General features: G+C 38.2%; 1 protein-coding gene across 1 annotated transcript in view; it reads left to right on the top strand.

Annotated features, from left to right (window-relative positions):
- FER (FER tyrosine kinase) overlaps positions 1 to 22,004 on the top strand; it is a 161,963-nt gene that overhangs the window by 20,354 nt on the left and 119,605 nt on the right. Inside the window, exons 5-6 of the mRNA XM_054398079.1 lie at positions 6,025 to 6,198; positions 13,672 to 13,771. Of these exons, the coding sequence (XP_054254054.1) occupies positions 6,025 to 6,198; positions 13,672 to 13,771 (274 nt within the window). The remainder of the gene's footprint in view (positions 1 to 6,024; positions 6,199 to 13,671; positions 13,772 to 22,004) is intronic.

Genomic DNA, 22,004 nt, shown 5'->3' with positions numbered 1-22,004 from the left:
AAATGGACTCCTTTTAGTTCTTCAGTGGAATACGTGGAAGTTGAGCTTCAGTCTTGCTTTGAAAATAAACAAACTAGATTCAGTCTTAAATTCTGAAATTCAGCTTTTTAGGTTCCTGGGTTGAGCCTGGGTTTAGGGTTTTGAAAACAGAATATGTTGTAGTAAGCTTTTCTTTTAAGACAGTTAAACAGGAACTCTTGTTTATGTTTATGTACAATTAGGGACAGAAGTAGAAAAATGCCAGGAAAGTGAGGCAAAGCCTAGCGTTCCAGCTGTTATAACTACTGCAGTGTGGTTTGTAAAACCAGAACATTAATTCAGGATGTTCATCATAATTGTGAAGTTACTTTTGTAAGGAATTTAAAATAACTGTTAATTTTTATAAAGTTAAGGCTGTTGTTCCCTGAAATTACCAATTTTCAGATTTAGAGCAAGTCCAGTAAAGGTACCAATGAAGCAAACTTCCCTATTTCTCCTGTTTCAAAGCTTCAGTCCTAATTTAGATTCCATCCTGACTAGAGAAAACGGTTCTGTTTTAATGGTTTATTCAGTTCTTGGCCCTTCTGCTGTATCAATAGTAACAGAGTCCCTTCAGTGTGGCATGAATCCTGATTTCCTCTCTGTAGGATAACACCCTTTTCAAGTCATGTTAAATTTTAGATAAAGCAGTTTTTCTGTCGTGGGCTTGTGGGCTGGCTGCTTGAATACTAGCTATGGCATAATATTAGAAATGTGATCGTTCTGTGTATGTGGAGGCATGTGTGACTTGAAAACTGCACTGCAATAGCTAGCCTGCTTCAGCTGCCCAGAAATAGCACTGTACAGTGTTTATCTATAATAAATTATGTTGTTGCTTACCTCCCCTGCTAATGATTCTTGTAAAGTGTCACATGACCTTTTTTCATGCGTATTTTGGTTGTATATTTGAAATGTTTTTCACTCAAATTACATCTCTTACACACAGCCTGTCATGGATTTTGCTATATAAGTTGTGATGGTTTTGGTGAATAAACATCAAAGCATTGTCATTAACCTAATATTGTCAGAAATCACGTATTTTCTTCACACTTTCTGCTGTTGGATCCCAAAATTTTGTGTAGAATTACTGGTCGTATTACTAATCTTGCTATGACTGCATCACTAGAATTGCCCTTATGTGCTGGCGGAACTATCTCGCCGTTCTGTTTGGTGATGAAACAGCGAAACAGGGCTAGAACAGTAAAGAATCATTGGCACTAGATTACTTAGTGTTGTAAGGTATAAGCACCCCTTAACTAGTTAACTCAAGTCTCAGATGGTTTGTGATTAATTTCCATGAAATGAGCACTTGTGAGAGCAAATAAATGTTAAAAACCTGAAAATCTTACTTTTGCTATGGTCTTTTTGGGTTGAAGAGGCACAGGTGTCACATTTTGAAATCTTTTAGACATAGGTATTCAAGTTGTTCTTTCAGAATTATTTTTATTCTTTTTACTTTCTCTTAAGGAGGTGCCCCATCCCTGATCTTTGCTTTTTTTTGTAACAGCCAAAATATTCATATGCTACTGAGATTTTTTTATTTTTTGTATGGGCTTGCTTTGAAATTTTACTGTTGCCTTTGATTTTAAAGTTTAGTAGTGACATGTTGTTTTACCGGTTTTGGTAGTTAAAGTGTCTGAATTGCTGATTACTTTACTCATTTCATTCTAATTTCCTGTACTATTTTGTGATACTTTTTCTCTTTTTCTGACATCCCACAGAACCAAAGTATGGCCCAAATATTATGGTACATAATATATTACATATCCTAAGATTTAAAATACCTCTGTATTAATTTTTTAGTATTATGTGGTATCAAAGCAAGCTGTCTAATGTTTTATATTTTGTGGGTGGGTGGTTTTGTTTTTTTTTTAATAATTAAGTGTACAGAAAGAATGAATAATTTGAGAGAAATGGTGTTTGGGAAAGTCTGTCCTGTATTTTTTTCATGCAGAGACAGCAAACTTGCTGGAAGGCTTAGCAGCAGCAACTGCTAATGCTAGAAAAGAGGTATTTTTAAGTGCTTTCCAACATCTCTTTTGTGTACATGTATATGTAAAAATATTGTTAAACCAAACAATATTGTATTTTACTGCTTTTGATCGATTGTAGTTGTTTTCTCTAAAAGGAAATGTTTTGCCTTTTCTATCCCTACCCAGTTGTTTTCTTGTCCCATATCATACAGAAATCTTGTTTAACCAATATTTTCTCAGTATGGAAAGAGTGATGTAAAGAACAGGAAAATACACAATTTTTGTTTGTTTTTAATGTAAACTGAAGGTTTCACTATGTTTCTGACTTACTCAGGTTGCCTTGATGAATTGTAAGCTCAGTATTTCTTTACATTACTTAACTCTGTTGAGAAATGCTTTTACTGTGATTTTATGGGTTAATTGAAACAGTGCTTGTCTTATCAGTAATAAATAGTAAAGAAAATTGAGAATTCTGACTACATTTACACTTATGAGAGTGTTCTTATGAACTTTTCTATAACCGCAACACCTAGTCCTCAGACGGATGTTTAATGATGTGTTTATCCTATGCAGCTTTGAAATACAGCTCTTAATGTCATCTGGAAAATGCTTTGTAATGAAGAAGTGAAACAGTTTTCAACTGTAGCTGGGGAAGTTTTAGGCAGTGACCTTTTACGCTACATTTTAAACAGTCTGAGATAGCTCTTTGTCTATAGGATGTTTACAAGCTAAAGGAAATGTTAAAGATGATGTAATGTATACAGGAATTAACTGTCTTTTGTTTACTTCTCGAGTCTAGTTAGTGTAACAGCAATGTCAGGTAGAGGTGGAAATACTATGTGTATTTGTTTACATCTGAGATATAAGGAAATCTCAAAGCTACCAAACAAATGAATTTTCTTTGGAAAGAGTCAGATCAATGCTAGCAAAACTAGCATACTAGCTGCCTTCAAAAGCTGGTAATTGTATGGCGTGTAGCCATTCTGAGACTTTAGATAGAGCATAGCATGCAGTGTCAGTGAGTTACCTCTAAGGAATTCAGTACTGTTCCCATCAATGAAGTGTGACAGGGATCTTTATTTGAACTGAATTTCAATTTTGTGTTCATATCTGTGAAAGTCTCTCTGTTGACCTTACAGTTCTTAATCAAAATTAAAAGCCACAAGCATCATATTAAGGAGTGCTGAAAACTGTCTGACAGAATTGCTGAGGAAGTTATTGAAGAAAGGGTACAGAAAGATGTTGGGTTACTATTACAGACAAGTGACAGGCTTGTGACTCTTAACCTCTTGGCACCCTGTGCTTTGATACTGGTGGCCTGACGCTGATGCCATCAGTTACATGAAGCAGCTTACAAATGGCATCCTCTTAAACAGTAACCACTCAAATGGATACTAATGTGAGTTTAGACAAGGGCAGAGAAGTCATCTTCAATAGAGTAACTGTGACTGGGAAACAGGAGAACAAAGGACAAGGGAACATGCATGTCAGAGATGTTAGGGATGCATCCCAAAAAGGCTTGTAAAGTTTCAGAACTTTATTCAGATATTCAGAAGAAGAACAGTGCTGAAGGGTAAGCGTACAATATAACATTTTAATCTCTGGTGCTTTATAATGATTTTGTGAAAAAGTCTGAGCCATGATTTTGCTCGTGAAATCAGAAACCAGGTGTAATGGTTTGAATCAGAACAAAATGGGTCAAACTGAATCAGCAGGTTAACCTGGGTATTTTCCCAACACAGAAGTGAGGGAAAAGTAACACACAAAAACTTGGGATTGAGACAAAAAAAAAAAAAAAAGTTAGGGAAGAATAGAGTTTATTGATCAAAATCAGATAAACATGGTACAAAATGCATAAATACTTGAACCCAGAAACAACAACTAGAACAAGAAGCCTCACATGTTCAAGCCCTATAATACTTTGCTCCAGCCAGTACTTTCATATTTGAAGCCAGCATGACTGCAGTATGGTATGAGTTAACAGCATCAGGTTCAGCTCAATCTATGTCACCAAGTTAGAAAAACTAAGGCCCTGAAGGAGTCAGATCTGGCTAGGGACATTAAAAATACCAGAAATGGATTCTACAGGTATGTGAGAAAAAAAAGAAAAGCAAGAGAGAGTGTGGGGCCTCTCTGGAGGGATTCAGGACGTAGAGGAGGTTGAAGTACTCAATGAATTTTTTGCTTCAGTTTTCTCTGGTAACCACTTGAGCCACTCCACCCAAGTCACTGAGGACACTTGCTGGGTCTGGGAGAATGAAGAACCATCCAGGGTAGGAGCGGATCAGGTTCAGGAACACCTAGAGAACCTGAAGGTGCACAAGTCTGTGGGATCTGGTGAGATACATCCATGGGTCCTGAAAGAACTGGCAGGTGAAGTTGCTAGGCCACTAGTCATCATATCTGAGAAGTCATGGCAGTCTGGTGAGGTTCTCACAGACTGGAAACAGGGAAACAACCGCCATTTTTAAAACAGGAAGCAAAGAAAATGCAGGGAACTACAGACCAGTCTGCCTCATCTCTGTGCCAGGTAAAATCATGGAACAGATCCGTTTGGTAGCTGTAGTAAGACAAATGGAAAGTAATGAGGTGAACAGTTACAGCCAGCATGGCTTCACTAAGGGCAAATTATGCATCACTAATTTGGTGGCCTTCTGTGACAGAACTACATCACTGGTTGACAAGAGGAAAGCAACTGGTGTCACTTAGCTGGAGTTGTGCAAGGAATTTGGCACTGTCCCACATGACATCCTTGTCTCTAAGATGGAGAGAGATGGATTTGATAGGTGGACCACTCAGTGGATAAGGAACTCCCTAGAAGGTCACACTCAAAGAGTTGTGGTTGATGGCTCAATGTCTGTGTGTAGAGCAGTGATAAGTGGAGTTCCTCAGGGGTTCTGGTTTCAGTTCTGGGTCCACTGCTATTCAACATCTTTGTCAGCAACACAGACAATGGCATTGAGTGCACCTTCAGCAGGGTTGATGATGACACGAAGCTATGTGGTGTCATGGACTCACTTGAGGGAAGGGATGCCATCCAAAGGGACCTTGACAGGCTTGAGAAATGGGCCAGTGCAAACTGCATGAGGTTCAACAAGTCAGTGTGAGGTCCTACACCTGGGTTGGGCCAATCCCAGGCACAAATATAAACTGAGTACAGAGTGGGTTGAGAGTAGCCCTGAAGAGAAGGATTGGGGGTGTTGGCAGATGAGAAGCTCAACATGATCTGGCAGTGTGCTCATGCAGCCCAGAAAGCCAACCATACCCTGGGATGCATCAGGAGGAGTGTGGCCAGCAGATCAAGAGTGGTGATTCTTCCCTTTTACTCTTGTGAGATCCCACCTTCAATACTGTGTCCAATTCTGGTGACCCCACTGTAAAAGGGCCATAAATCTGTTGGAACAAGTTCAGAGGAGGGCCACAAAGATGATCCAGTGGGTGGAACACCTCTGCTGTGAGGATAGGCTAAGGGAACTGGGATTGTTCAGCCTAGAAAAGAGAAGACTCCGAGGGGACCTTATAACTGCTATTCAATACCTGAAGGGAACCTACAAGAAGGCTGGAGAGGGACTTTATACAAGAGTGTCCACCAATAAGACAATGGAAAGTGGATTTAAATTGAAAGAGGATAGGTTTAGATTGGATCTTAGGAAGAAATTCTTCATTATGAGGGTGGCAAGTCGCTGGCATGAATTGTCCAGAGATGTTGTGGATGCCCCCTTCTTGGAGATGTTTAAGGCCAGGTTGGATGGGGCCTCGAGTAACCTGGTCTAGTTGAGAAGTGTCTCTGCCCATGGCAGGGAGGTTGGATGTCTAAGGTCTCTTCAATCCTAGGCTGTTCTGTGATTCTATGATCTTGCTGTAGCAGGAAGAACGTTTTTTCACATGACCTCTAGTGCATTTGGGTAATTTAAAAATTACTTTTATTACTGTTTTGAACAGTCATGCATCTTTTTCCACAGTTCTTGTTCATATTTTTTTTTTGGTAACCCAAAATAAGTAGATGTTTTTCTGTTCTTTTTTTTTTAAATAGTCTTGGTTGCTTGTTGTACAACAAACAGAACAGCTAAGCAAAATAATGAAGACACATGCGGAGGATCTTAATTCTGGGCCTTTGCATAGGCTTACAATGATGATTAAAGACAAGCAGCAAGTTAAGAAGAGTTACGTAGGTGTTCATCAGCAAATTGAAGCAGAGATGTACAAGGTATTCAACTGTGTTTTATATGTTTATGTCTTCTTTACATGATTTTTATGTTTAAAAAGTAATATATTGAGAGTTTTCTTTTAGTTCTTCCAGGTTTCTTTGTGCTATGGTAAAAGTAATGGTCTGTGATACATAGAATGCCTAGTTATTTCCTTCACATTTTCTCTTCCCTGGTATCTTAAAGGGCAGAGATAGAAAACTTTCTTCCATATGAATTTTTATGGACAGGTAGCCCTGGAAGTGATCTTGTTCCAGAGGAGGATAAGTCTGTGTGACACTTCTCTGTTCCATCTCTCTTCTTGTTCTCGTTCCACTGTAGACATCTCTTACATTAATGAATGCTCTGGATAGTCCCAGAGTGTTTTGGGTAGGGACAGGATTCTAGTTCGTGTTCCAAAATACAAATCAAGGGTAAATTAAACATTAAGACTGCAGATGGTACTCTTCAGGTCTTTTCTATTGCATGTCAGTTGTGTTGTTTGTATTGAAAACACACTTATCTAGTCAGTAAGGCTGATGAAAATCAGTTTCATTCAGGTGCTCTGGGGAAAATGTAACTGTAGATGTCAAGAATCAGAGTGATAGTCTGAAAGGCTGTGATGGTTTTAAGACTGTCTTTTTAATTTTTCTTCACAAAGTTTGAGCAGAGAAAGTGAAAGAATGTAAATAGACCACTATTGGGTGTAGGAAAGCAAAATAATGATTATTCTAAAAACTTCCATTGGAGAGATAGAAATGTTTAAGAATCTCTACTCAAAACAAGGTTGGGGAGTTGGGCAGTTCTCGGCTTGCTTAGCTTCTGTCTGCTGCTTCCTTTCTGGCTGAAGATAACATACTGACCTTGACAAGCTAAGTCTAACAGCCTCTGTGCCTTCTGGCAGAGGATTCTGGGGGCAATTCCTTCTGGCTGGTGGGAAGGCCCCTTGGGGGAAGCAAAGGGGGCTTGATTGTGCTTTTCTGTTGATCGTACACATTTGTAAATGTTGTGAATAGTGTATATTTGTACATATTCATTGCATTTCATCATAGATTATAGTTTTCTTGTAAATACAGCTTTCATTTGCTTCCAGCCTGAGCTGGCCTGGTTTTCGTCAGTGTGGGATGGGGATTTAATCTCTCACACTGTTACAAAGGCCTATTGAGAGAAAGGAAAGCACTGTTTCTACTTTTTTTTTTTTCCAGCAGAGAATTTGAGATTTGGAGTAGCGTAATTAAGTTTAATATCTAAGTAGTACAGTGCAAAACTTGTGGACTGATGAGTAACAGATTCTTTGGCCAGTTATAAGTAAAACTTTAAATTAGTATTCAACATATATTAAGTTAAATATGTTGACTTTAATAGGACTGCTTCAATAATATGCTAGGATCCTAGTGTCTTCCCCCGGTGTTAACTGTGGGGAATACATCCTTTTTGGTGCTTGGTCAGTAGGCTATATTATATGACAAAATGTCAAATCCAAACAATCATACACAGCCTCTTATGGGTTTGGTGCACCTGTGTGCTGGTTTGAGGCCAGCCAGAACATCTCTTGCCCTGAAAGGGACAAAAGAATGACACACACAAACTGATTGGAGAGTGATGGAAAGTTTAAATGGAAAGGCGATTGGTGAAGCTACAGAAAAACTACACAGCATAGTGGCAAAGAACATCCTAAAGCATACAGAGTCCCTTACATAGTACCCATAGGCTTCCCAATCCTTCCCTCCTCCCACCTGAGGGTCTACCCAAAACCCCCAGGGCTCTTTCTTCCCCCCTCCCACTGCTAGGCAAGTCTCAGGCTGGCCAGGTCTGAGGCTGCCCCCCCCTCCATTCTCCTCCTGGCATTAGGCCTAGTCAGGCCTAAGAGGCCTTGGATACTTCCCCACTGTTACCTTATAAGAGAGAGCATCTCCCACGGGGGCAGAGAGGGAAGAAAGAGGAAGAGAATGACTCTGCAGATGGCCTTATAGGGCGCAGGATTTATGGGTAGAAATACGTCGTTTCCTGTGTCCACCCCTATTGGGCGGGCACCCAGGACACCAGAGGTGTATCTCATGCAGCAGTGGCAGGGGGCACCCAGCCTAAACTGCCACAACCTGAAAATCATCAGGATGGAAAAAGGAGGAAAAATTGTCAGTATGCATTAGAAATAATAGAAGTTACGAATATAGGGAATTATATATGTGGAAAAAGAAAGAAATAAATGTAAGAAAGAGAGGCTAGATGAAACGACTATTGGAAGTTCAGATATGCTTTTAAAAGAGACTATTGGTAAGTTAAGTCTAATAGAATTTCTAATGTAGTGCCATTTTAAAAATAAGGGGTTTTCAACAAGATACAGTGTACATTGAGGTATCTGCAAATGACTAATTACAAACCATGTTGATTTTAATTTACAATGGATTGCATGGACATGAAAATATTTTGCATCCTAATGAGTAAGCTGGCATTGTTGTGTTGTTTTCCCCACTTCCTGATTTTCTAAGAAGCATTTGAATAGCATTCTGGTTAGATATGTTATGTTCTTTCATTGTTAACTGACATTGTTTGTTCAAAGGTTTTGTGTCTCTGGCACTTACAGAATGGTTCCCAGAAATTCAAAATACTTCTCATGTCCTGTGCTATTATTTCTGTTTTTCCTATGTACAGAAGCCAAATACTTAGTATTTCCCAGGACATTATCCAAAATTGTGAAGACAACTGTCTGTGCAGTTTATATAGGATATGCTGGCAAAAAAAAAATACGTTTCCTTTAGGTGAAATGCATGTGTATCATCCTTATTCTATGATGAAGCAGGAAATCGAGAAAGAGAGCCAGAAGACCTGCATGGTTAAGTAGGGAACTGCTGAGCAGACTCAAGTGGAAGAAGAGAGTCGGGAAAATCCTGGAAGGAGGGGCTGGCCACTTGGAAGGAGTATAAGATTATTGTCAAAGGACTTAGGGAGCCAACTAGGAAAGCTAAATTCTCCTTGATAACTCAACCTTGCAAGGGAGGTCAAGGACAACAGAAAGGACTGCTTTAAATACATTGCAGAAAAAACTTAACACTAGAGGCACAGTAAGCCCACTGCTCAATGAGGTGGGTGCTTTGGTGACAGAGGATACAAAGAAGGTGGAAATACTAAACGCCTTCTTTACCACTGGAAACTGACCTCAGGAACCCCAAACTCCTGAAGCCCCAGAGGAAGTCATGACGAAGGAGGAGTTTGCCTTTGTTGCTGAGGACTGGGTTAGGGAACTGTAAAGTAATCTGGAGATCCATAAATCCATGGGTCCTGATGGCATGTACCTGTGGGTGCTGAGGATGCTGGCAGAGGTCATTGCCAGACCACTCTCCACCATTTTTGGTAAGTCATGGCAGACAGGAGAGGTGCCTGGGGACTGGAGGAAGGCAAACATCAGTCCAATCTTCAGAAAGGATAAGAAGGGCGATCCAGGTAACTACACACCAATCAGTCTAACCTCCATCCCTGGAAAGGTAATGGAACAACTTATTCTCAGTGCTGTCCTTAGCCATATCAAGGACTGTTGTGAAATGTAAATTCTCGCCGAAAATAAGTGGCGGAGATATTTATAAAGGTTTAATAAATATTTATTAACACTATATTAAAAGTGATATACAATTGGTATTTACAGGTTCTAGCATTCAGTTGGAAAGAATCAATTCTGCAGAATGTATATATATAGGTACTTTGAGTAGTTTGAGGAAATCTCTCTGTTTAGAAAGTGAAACTAAATTGGAGTGGGGAGGAGGGGTGAGTGCTTGTCGGGAATCGGCAAGCCCACAAACAGGCAGTTCAGTTTGCATAAACTGCCACAGAAACTCTATGAAGAAATGTTCGGTTTACTCACTAACTGAAGAAATTTCTCAAGATTCTTTTCTTGATGCTGTTTTATACTCCTGGAAATCGTAGCATGGATGTATCGTAATAATGTGATACAAATGGTGCTGACCGCGTGGTGCCGTGCCGCGTGGTAGCGGCTTCCCTCGGAACAAAGGGTCCTGGAAGATTACCGGTGATTCCCGGAGGCTTTGCAAGTCAGTTCGCTGAGTGTGCTGTGTAAACAAGCTTGCCGCTCCAGGGGAAAACCTTTGTCGCTGCGGTCGCAAGATATGGCCAAAAGTGGCTCCTCTGCGAGGCTGGGGCGATCCTTTCCGCGATCTTACGGAGATCGGCTGGGGAGGGTGCCAGTCCTCTGGGCAGAAGTGGTGATTTGCGGCAATGCACTCGAACGCTGCTGGTTCGAGTCGCGGGCAAGGCGGATCTCTCGGCGGCAGAAGGCACGAGGCAAACACGGGCGCGCAGACGGGAACAGGCGCGGGTATTAACACGGAGCACTGAACGCGGATACCGGGCACGGAACACGGAACACGAGTTTACCGAAACAACCCCTATTTAACATTTGCCGCACGGACACTGGCCCAGTGAGCATCCTTGTTAAACAGAGCAATTGACCAATGAAATGATGTTTCACCAAATATAATGTGCACAAAACTTTTGAACAAAGCCAGCATGGGCATGTTGCCTGAGCGCCATTGTCCCAAATGACCCAGGAAATCATCTGCTCAGACAAAGTGGCGCCCAGACTTCCCCCCTCCACTCCAGAGGGGAGAGGGTATTCCAGCTGGATACGTAGGCGCACGACCTGTCACTTTAAGGACATAGCCTTGGGCGTAGGCATCATTCACCACAAGGACAAGAGGGTCACTAGGAGCAGTCAACATGGTTTTACCAAGGGGAAGTCATGTTTGACCAACCTGATAGCCTTTTATGAGGAAATAACCAGGATAGATGATGGTAGAGCAGTGGATATAGTTTATCTTGATTTCAGTAAAGTATTTGACACTGTCTCCCACAGCATCCTTGCAGCTAAACTGAGGCATTGTGGTCTGGATGACTGGGGAGTGAGGTGGATGGGAACTGGTTGAAAGAAAGAAGTCAGAGAGTTGTGGTCAATGGAAGAGGGTCTAGGTGGAGGCCTGTATCTAGTGGAGTCCCTCAGAGGTCAGTGTTGGGGCCAGTACTATTCAATAGATTCATCAGCAATCTGAATGAAGGAACAGAGTGCACTGCGAGCAAGTTTGCTGATGACACAAAACTGGGTGGAGTGGCTGACACACCAGAGGGTTGTGCTGCCATTCAGCAAGACTTGGACAGGCTGGAGAGCTGGGCAGGGAGAAATTTAATGAATTTCAACAAGGGCAAGTGTAGATTCTTGCACGACAAAAAGAACAATCCCATGTACCAGTATAGGCTGGGGACTGACCTATTGGAGAGCAGTGAATCAGAAAAGGAGCTGGGGGTCCTAGTGGATGGGAGGTTGACCATGAGCCAGCAATGTGCTCTCAAGGCCAAGAAGGCCAATGCCATTCTTGGGTGTATTAGAAGGGGTGTGGTTAGTAGCTTGAGAGGGGGTTTCCTCCCCCTCTACTCTGCCCTGGTGGGGCCACATCTGGAATATTGTGTCTAGTTCTGGGCCCCTCAGTTCAGGAAGGACAGGGAACTGCTTGAAAGAGTCCAGTGCAGAGTCACAAAAGTGATTAGGGGAGAGGAACATCTCCCTTATGGGGAGAAACTGAGGGAGCTGGGTTTCTTCAGTTTGGAGAAGAGGAGTTTTAAGGGGTGACCTCATTAACATTTATATGTAAAGGGTGAGTGCTGAGAAGATGGAGTCAGGCTCTTCTTGGTGATGGCCAATGACCAGACAAAGGGCAATGGGTGGAAGTTGAGGCATGGGAAGATCCATGGAAACATGAGGAAAAATGTTTTTCACTGTGAGGTTGATGGAACACTGGAACAGGCTGCCCAGAGGAGCAGGTGGAGTCTCCTTCTCTGGAGACATTCAAAACTCACCTGTATGTTTTCTTGTGTGATCTAATGTAGATGATCCTGCTCTGGTAGCAGGGTTAGACTAGATGATGTTTCATGGTCCCTGCCAACTGCTAACATTCTGTGATTCTGTGATAATGTTCTTCAGGGTACTGAAATACCATGTCTTCTACAGAAATGTAGTAAAACTTGTAACTTGTAGATTTATTCCAATTGCCAATGAGGATGAATTTTTTTTTCCTTTGTGAAGTTTTTGGAATAAAAGTAGAGTGTATTGGCAAGACTTTTTGATATAAAAAGTACACTTAAGATAATCCTTTGGGGACAGAGGTCTTCTCGGTTTTGTTTTTGCCTGTTGGAAGAATTTACTCTGAGAATCAGTAAAATACATTTTGCAATTATTACAAAGATTTCTTAATACTATGGTCTAGCTTTTATTTTCTATTTTTTGTAAGAGAAACAGTTCCTTGTTATTCCAGGCCAGGGCCAAACAGCCACAATGACTTAATTTTTCTCAATGTCTTGAGGTATCTGTATAATACAATTATTTTACACTTTGTCATTAAATTTTTGTGTTTTTTTTTTTTATTACCTCTATTAGTAATAACAGCAGTTGTGAGTGTAATGTACATTGTGTAAAAATAGGAGATGAGAATATGGCATTGATGTGAAGAAAAGTTCCTGCATTTAATTAAACCTTTGCTCAGGTGGCCCAGAACTAGAAACTGAATCTTATTGGCTCTTTGAGGATTCCACTAAGTTTCCAGATGTTGTTCTTGAGGATGAAAGTGGTGCTGTCTGTGCCTTGCCTCATGACAAAAGAGGGAACTGTGAACTCCAACCTTCTTCACACCAGCTGTAAGAGGAACAGTTTTTCTGTAGAACAGAAATCCTTTTCTGTACAATCACTGAGGGGAGCACTTCCATTAAATTAAGGTCATTTTCTATGATTTCCCATTGTGAGTGTTCTGTTGTAGTTTGCTTTACTATGTATGCCACCTTTTTGGTATTGTAATGACTGGTTTGTTATTAATGTTTTGTTTGTACGTTTATGATTTGTGGTCATTTCTGAACAGTGCAATAACTCAATGATCTCTTCAGACAGTAAATGAAAGTTATGGAGAGAAGAGACACCTTATTTTTTTCTCCATAATGTCACATTTAGTGGAGTTACTTCCACTGCAAAAATACTCTGGTGCTGTGTTCCACTGCAGGTTTGTTTTGTTTTTAAACTTTTTTTTCCTCACAGTTGCTGTTTCTAAGCAGTTTGTGTTAACTGTAATATCTAAAAACATCTTCTGTCTTTTTTTTCCCAGATGCATAACCTTCCTATTTATAGAACATTTTCATGACTTCTTAAGTATATTTTTAGTGATTTTTTTCCTTGTCATTGAAATGGAATAGTGTCTATGATTAAGTGGGTTTCCTAAACATATTTTCATTACGCTAATGTGGATGGAGATCTCTGGTTCAGGCCTTATTTTATTTCATGCATTTATTGATTCTGTTACATTGTGTAATATCTTATTATCTCAAGCCAATGGAAAGTAGTGGCATACTTGTTTTGGAAGCTGTTAATTCTCTTAGAGTAATGCTGTGAGGGGTTTTGTATATTGAGTATAATTTTTTTTAATACTTCTTCTATTTCTGTTTTCTTAAAGGTCACAAAGACAGAACTAGAGAAACTAAAATCTAGCTATAGACAACTAATAAAAGAAGTAAATTCTGCCAAAGATAAGTATAAAGAAGCTGTGGCTAAAGGTATGAATGACTTGTGTTAATTTCATGTATTTATTAGTGCCTTTTTCAAATCTGATAAAACTCTTATAATGAAAGATGGTAACCTTTTTCTTCTGGGGAATTCAATTACAATACAAAAGCTCATTTCGTATTTGATGGTCATCATGTGCACTCCTATTATTATAATTTCTTCTAGTTTCTTCTGTTACTCCTTGAGCATATTTGAAATTTAAAATTGCTCAAATGAACTCCTAATAGTGGTAAGTGAGCTGTTACTCTATCTCATCTGTTTTGTAGCTACAGCCTGCTTTCATCCTGTGACCTGTTAAGAGTTGCTGCACTGGCATCAGCATCTAACACATCTTACCTTTGTTAGAACTTTAAGCAAAAGAAGACAAGAATTTGTTTTTCCACCGAGATATTTTAAAGATTTTTGGGGCTTGGTGTGTCCAAACCATATGTATTTAGATTCCTACTGAATTGTGCTAATGATTAGATAAAGGAGAGACTGTATTCTATGATGTATTGAAATAATGAGGGCAATACCAAGCATCAATATAGGCTGGGCAGTGACTGGCTTGAGAGCAGCCCTGAAGAAAAGGACTTCATGGTACTGGTGGACAAGAAGCTCAACATGAGCTGTCAGTGTGCACTTGCAGCCCGGAAAGCCAACTGTACATCTTTATTAAGTGTAGTTCAGTGTGTCTGGGACTTTATAATATTTTTATCCTTGCTTTTTTTGATTAAATATTTTTATTATTAATGCTATATTAAATAAATATATTTATTGTGAATGCTATATTAAAAAAGCATAAATAAAGAGATGATGAGTACGTAATTAAAGAAAAATCTAAAAATTTTCAAATAGTTTTTATTCTTAGAAATGTAGCATCTATTTTTCTAGCTGATTTTGGTGTTAAATGTTTAAATGTGAAAAGGTTACTCATTTAGCAGTTAATATTGCATGTTAGAATAGAGGCAGTATTTTGGGAAGTTCGTCCTGTATTTTAACATGTTATCAAAATTTACATTTTAATGTAAATACATCCATTACATGTGTTTACTGTGTTCTTGTTACTAGTCTAGTTGATTAGGGATTGAATGTAGAAACAATGCTGCAACATTCTTATGTGACACGTTAGAGCTAAACTAAAGGAAAAATTTATTGATTCTAAGTATTTAATTTCGTAAGTTCATTTTATATTGCTATACAGTATAAAAAAATACTGTGTGACATTTCCTTAGGTTGATAGACAATGGTTTCCCTAGGATACCAACTGTATCTATGGTAAATAAGGAAGCTGTTGAAAAAGCTTTCATTAAATGAAATTATTGTCCTACTGTTGATTGTGATAGACACTACCTGTGGTTGCAAGAGCTATGGTTCTTTGTTGTGTGGAAAATAAAACTTCTAAAGCAGAAAACAATGGAGAGTGCAGAGCCAAGAGATCTTGTCAAATTCCTCTGGAGTGTGGGACCAGCATATTTTTTCCTCTCAACATGGACATGCAGTTCTAAGATATGCTCTTCTCAGTCCTTACAGACCATCCCTTGTAGATTTGAGCAAATTTACTCACAGTGCTTATTATTTAAAACATCTGACAACTGTTCAAAATATTGCACTTTGATTTTTGCTTTTTCTACTATGTTATTTGTCTTAACATTAAGCAGATAACTTTATTGAACTAAACGCAGAAGTTTAGGTTTGATATTCTGTAAATTCAAAATCTGCAAGTGTATACAAATAGTTTTTTCTATTATAAAACAGAATTTATTATGCACTGAAGTCAAAGGTCATATTTCAGTGCCAGGAGATATAAATCCAGAAAGTTAATTCATCTTTTGTGAGCTAAGCTTTTACAGTGATCTCCATTGCCTATGAACACTTCTGAATGGCTGAAGGTCATACCTATCAGTATCGCTAATGTTTCCAGGCTTAGGGAGCAAGGGGCTGACCTTCTTGAAATACCATTACATTACACTCCAGACAGACCATTTCTGAGATTTAAGAAAAACAGACAAGAAATTCTTTCTAATTGTAGCCATTCCAAAATGTACTTAATTATGTGTTCACAATTATAATGTTTAGTTAGTCAGACTTGAGATTTTCACAGTGTACTGTTTGTTTGGAAAGTGTAGATCTTTAGGAAAGTAATACTGTGTTTTGGGAATTTACTTGCCCATAAGAATTAGCTGAAAGTGTAACTAAAGCAGCTTAATTGAAATTTTCTGGTACAGAAACAAAAACAGTAGATGTAAGCCTCAGTTGTTAGTTTAACCTATGGTATCATGAAGCTGGATTTGAAATCTGAACAGCTGAGCTTTCACTATCTTGAGTCTTAAATGGCACACTAGAGGTGACCTTCAGAAGGTGGGTCCTTCTCCTATGTGAATTACTGGGTGCTTTATGCTGTATTCCAGAGTCAGAATTCTTCTGTTTGAATAAAGCACTAAAGTATTTAATGCAAATATGAAGACCTTGCAAGTGTTAAAAGTTACTGAAATCAGTAATAGCTATGCAGGAAACACCTAAGGGAATAGGAGCCTTGACTTAAATTTTTTGTTGTGAAAAAGTAAAAACATGAAAAGCTTGAAAATTTGAAAAAATTGTAAAGGGGTAAAACCATGAGCACTTCAGTATTTCTTTTTAAAAAAGAAAAAAGTACTTAAAAAAGTACTTAAAATATTAAGTACTTAAAATATTAAGTACTTAAAAAAGTACTTAATATACTTATAAAATACTTTAAAAAGTATTTATTTTTAAACCAAAACATGTAAGAGAATTTTCTGTATTTGCAGTATTTGTTTTCTGAAAGTCAATTCATTGAGCCTTTTGCACTGTACATTGATGCTGATTTAAAAAAAGATGAACATGATCAGCTGAAATTAGTCTCATTTGCTTTCAGTTGGTTGCCTTATCCAGTTTCTGTCCTTCCATTCTAGATGAATATTAGGCCACAAGAAACTAATACAATTTAAAGAATTTTGGAATACCAAGTCTGCCTTTTTAATAGAAAAGACTCTAAAATATTTTTCTTCCGGGTTGCTCTGTTGTGCCGAATGGAGTAAAAACTTAAAAGAGTTTTTATTAGAAATTGAAATACTTGACTGTCTAAAATGTTTTAAAAGAAACACCACCCTTTTCAAATGTCAGACTTGGATAACTGAATTTTGCAATGTTCATAATACTGTTTATAGCATGACGTACTGTATACATAGTCAGTTTGTATAAACAATTTCATCAACAGCTCAAGGCAGTAGAATTATAATTAGATCTGTTTGTGAAATTCATTATACAGATAAAGAAAATGGGATGTTTTCCTCTTTGCCAACTGACATACAGAACACATTAAAAAAAATTACAATATGGAAATGATACTGTAGCTATGTTTCTTATATTACTCATAGGTGCAAAGGCTGTATTTAAAAGTTGACTGTAAATGATAATTTGATTTATTTTGCAATTAGTTGAGGTGTTCTACTAAGGAAGAATATATAGCAAAAGAATTTAGTCCTCAAGGCAGATGAGAAGGTTTCTGAAAGGGATGGTATTTGTAAGTCTCTAGTTTTGCTGTAGGGATCTTTTTTAGTGTAAATTTTCAGTTTAGTTCAGCTGCTGAAGGCTGTTTGTTGTGGTTCATGTGTCAGAAGCCTGTATTGCTGGCATACAGTATCACTTGACATATGATGATTTTTGGTAAGGTAAAAGCTGGTAGGGGGTGTATTTTAAAGACTTACAGGGTCAGGTTGTAGGTTCTCAGCTCTTAAATTCTGACATACTGAGATAATTTTGGGTAATGTCATCTAGGGCATGCTTGAGTAGGAGTGGCCAATCATATAGTAAACCCAAGATATAATCCAGCATTTTTAATGCCTCTGCTATGGCCTTCTCTCTCTCTTCCTGCTTTCCTGAGCAGTGTATCTCTCAAGAAAATAGGCCAGGGCAAGCAACAGCTGGTGGTTCCAGCTCTGACTTCTAGCTGCTTCGCCCCCTCATCTTTCATCTGGTTTCTATACTGTAACTATTACTCAACCTTTTCCCCTACAAACCCTCTTCACTCACCTTCTGTTATTTCCCCATGTTCCCATGCATTTCATTGTCTAGAAAGACCTTGTAGTGTTTATGTCTTGATCTGTAGATGAACAGATAGACACAGTAGCCTACTGTTTTTAGGAAGTGAGTGTGAGTGATACTTCAGTTTGTTCTGAAATTAACTGAGGTGTTCTGCTGGGGAATAATATATAGAGAGAAGGAATTTAGTCCTCAAGACAGATGTGAAAATGTTAACTGTGTGTCATCCCAGTATATTGGCATACTGGTGTCAGATATTTGATGGTATCTAACTTCTGGAATGTTACTCTGGGTGTGATGTTTTGGATTTCTGTTTTCCTCCAAATGATCTGTATTTAATTTAGGAATAAATAGTGCGTTAGTTGTATGTTTTGGGGGAATTAAAAAAAAACAATACAGCTCTTCTCATGAAACATGAGTTTTGATAGTTTGCCAAAGACAAAAACCATTATGTCTGGAGAAAGTTTTAGAGAGAGTTCAGATCTCTCCAAAACAGTTTCACAAATATTTTTAAAGCAGATTGTTTCATCCATACTAAAATGAAAAATACTTCTTTGATGGCCATTATGGAGACATGCTTTGTCTTTGCTCTACAGAGTAATGGTGTTCATTTAGCTAAACTATGGTGTAAGACATATGTTCCTTCCAACTATAAAATTAGCTCATCAGTTAGATTGTTCTCAATGAAATTACAGGCATAATATCCTTTTAAAGTAATTTTTATTACTCTGTGTTTTAAATGTATTTGACAATGGTGAGTTAGTAAATGGAACTGTCTTAAGTTCATGGTAATTTTTTCCCTTAGGAGTTCCTGAGTCAGGTGTGCTGTCGTAGTCCTTAGAACCCGTTCAGATGTTGGGTTTTTTGTTGTTGTTGTGGTGGTTGTTTTTTGTTTGTTTGTTTGTGTTTGTTTTGTTTTGTCTTTTTTTTTTGTCTATCTGCTGTTAAACTGTAGAAGTTTCTCATGCTTATAACTTGGACCTAAAGATTGTATGGGTGGGTAGCTACATGCTAGTTGAAGAAGCATGTCCTTTGTATTTAACAAAGTCCATACTATTTCCATATAATGTCTTGTAGTAGTTACATTGAAAGAGATTGTGAAGGTCTATTGACTGTGTGTCTCCTTTTAACAGGTTGCTCCTCAGTCTCCTGGTGCTTCAGGAGTCCTCCTTTTAGTTCTTTTGCATTCCTTTGTTTTCTGCCTTTCTGATGCTTGATATCCTTATCTAAACCTTGTTTCAATCAAATATGCCCACCCTGAGGTGAAAGAATTTCATATTGTTTTATGTGGATTTAGTGAGTGGCATAATAGCCCTGCTAGTCCTTTGCTAAGTAACATCTTATCCAATGGCTGTGAGTTAAAATTTCCATTGATCTTTCTCTACTAAGCCCAGGATCTCATTCCTGAGTGCATTCAGTAACCCTACAACAGATTACTAAGCTTGACTATTTTTTTTCCCCACATATGCAATCTGTAATTTACTATTTTGTAATTTAATCAGAACACCTTAAGACACTTTTTTCTCTCTTCATAATTGTTCCCCTGTTTGCTTCTTCACCATCATCTTTATCATCTCATGTATCAGTAGGCACTTCACTGAGTCCTTACTTCCTCTTGTAAAAACTAATCATAATAGTTCAGCTAAACTTTCCCATATTCATTTAAAGTTGTGAAGCTAAATACCATCCAGTCTTAATTTTTTCTTATTTCATTTATTCTCTAACCTCTTTTTCTGACACCTCAGAAGAGAGATTCATTAACTGTTTCATAGAGGCAATGGAGTGTGAAAATCTCTTAAGGTCTTTTATAGTGAACACAGATGCAAAAGAAATTATTTTTTTTTGCTTTATTCTACCACTTACTTTTATATAGTGACTGCTTTTTATATTTTTTGAAAATTTTGCTGGCTCCAGTCTGTGTGAAGCAAGATTTGTTACTGTTTTGTAAGGTTGTCCCATTTTTTTTTTTTTGGACATGTCTTAACATGTTTCTGTGGTTTAATTAATCACAGTTCACAGTCATTTGCATATTCCTTGTAAGACACAAGTTCAGCTTTTTAAAGTCTACTTTCAAGCCTCTCTTCTGCCGCTTAGTTATGAGTGATTCCTTTTTTCTCAATTACTTCAGGATAAATGGCAAAAATGTTAAAATACAATATTTTTTATTACTTATTATTTTAACGTTTTAAGAAATGCAGCAGTGTGAATGAGATTGTTTAGTTAATGTGTGTTTGTCTGATCAAATGATTGTGAGTCTGCACTTGATAATTGCAGATAGAAGGTTCATGACATTGTTTCCTGAAAAAAGTAATGAGATAGTTCATGAATATCAAGAAGATATCAAGACTGTAAGAGTTTATGTGTCTAGCATGTAATTAAAATAATCTCAACCTTTTATGACAAGGGCAACATAAGGCCAAGTTCTAGTTGAGGTGCAAAGCCATTTGCAAAAAGATTGTTGGAGAATGGTTGTTAAATAAGGTCCTGTCAGAATAACGTGTACTATAGGATACATGTTGCAGGATGTATGCTGAGTTTGGCTGGTCTTTCAGTGTTTCAATACTTTGTTTTAGAATTTGTTTATTAAATCCCAGGCATTACTATGCCTTGAAGGGAGTGAAAGTCCACGGGCCAGCAACTGTAGATTTAAAAGTAATTTGATAAACTGAGAAATTAGTCTCCAAGTTTAGAAGATTGGACAAAAGAGGAGTATGTATTCTAATACACAATTGATCAATTGCAGAGAATGGTAGAATCTCTTTTTCATATCCATGGCACATGTGAGGTAAATATGGGTTTAAATGAAAACAGTAAAGGTTGACATTGGAGAGTGAAGGGGCAGAGGAGTGGGAGAATGCTTTTAGCCAGCATAGTAGTAAACCTTAATGGTACAAGAAAATTGCAAAGTTATCTGCCACAGGAGATTTTAGGAAAATCATAAAGAAACATAGTGGTGCAGTTACAGTGGCAAAAAGTAGAATAGATAATCTGTTGAACTACCTTGTAGCATTTGCATTCAGCACTAAACTGGTCTTGTGAGCATGAATTTGAGAGCTTCTAGACTTTAATAGTGGAGAGCTGAGATTGTAGAACCAACCTCCTGAAGAGAATACTGACAATGGTAGTGTTGAGCTATAGTAGAGAAGCTGCCTATTTTGGGCGGGAGTAATACCTTGAGAGTGTGGTGGAGGCACCCACAAAACAGACAGCAGCAGTCACCTGAAGATCTGGATTTATTGCAATTACTCTGCACTCCTGACACAAGAAAATTACAGGATTGGATTTCAGTTGGGAATATACTGCTGCATAATCAATTAAGCTAGATAGAGATGAACCAAAATGTGCACTCAGGGAACATCTTCCCACACGTACCCCAAATATATACACTTAACAAAGTGGGGGTGAGGACTCCTTAGAAGAGGTCCCAGTCTAAGGGGAGAGGATCAGACTGCCAGGCTGCATGCTGTATGGAGACCAAGTCTCTCAAAGGACTCCATTTATGCACTGTTGAGGGTGCACTGTGATCAATATTTTTAATTAGTTGGAGGACTGAGTCCTCCAGGCAACACAAAAGCCAGGTCTGAACTTCTGAGCTTGGAGGCACCAGATAATGTCTGTGAGGGAGATCAAGTAGATCTTTGTCACCTCTTAGTAAGCCTCGGCCCTTTGTCAGGCTTTTTGTGTTTGTCAGGGTGATTGGACCTGCTGCAGAGAGTTCAGCTACTCATATATAGACTGCACCATTGCTTTATTGGCATGATATGTAGCAATAGAATTTTTGCTCACAATAAATGACAGAGACCTAACCTAGGAGGAAATATCTTACTATCTTCATTAAAAATAATTATTTGCTCTGAGGCAAATAAAAGGGGAGCTTTGTAATAGTCATATGTATGTGTTCTGTTCCCTACTCTTCATAGTTACATTGTTTTCTTTATAGTATTTTCTTATGTAGATAGTACTTCTCATGTGTCTTTAGATAAAGAACTCTCACACATTTCTCTGCTCAAAGTATAGTCTTTTGATACAGAAATTCTCAGTCTTTTGATTAGAAACCCAAGATATTTGGTTTTACTAATAACTTGAAAAGAGTTATATTTTGTCCTCTGCAGAGAACTACCTTGAAACTACCTTGAAAAGACTACCATAGAAAGAAGTGCATATGTGTCATAAATCTACTGT

The sequence above is a fragment of the Indicator indicator genome, chromosome Z (assembly GCF_027791375.1).
Source record: "Indicator indicator isolate 239-I01 chromosome Z, UM_Iind_1.1, whole genome shotgun sequence".
NCBI classification, from domain to species: Eukaryota; Metazoa; Chordata; class Aves; order Piciformes; family Indicatoridae; genus Indicator; species Indicator indicator.
Note: the sequence above shows the minus strand (reverse complement) of the source record. Positions and strands in the feature narration are given on the sequence as shown.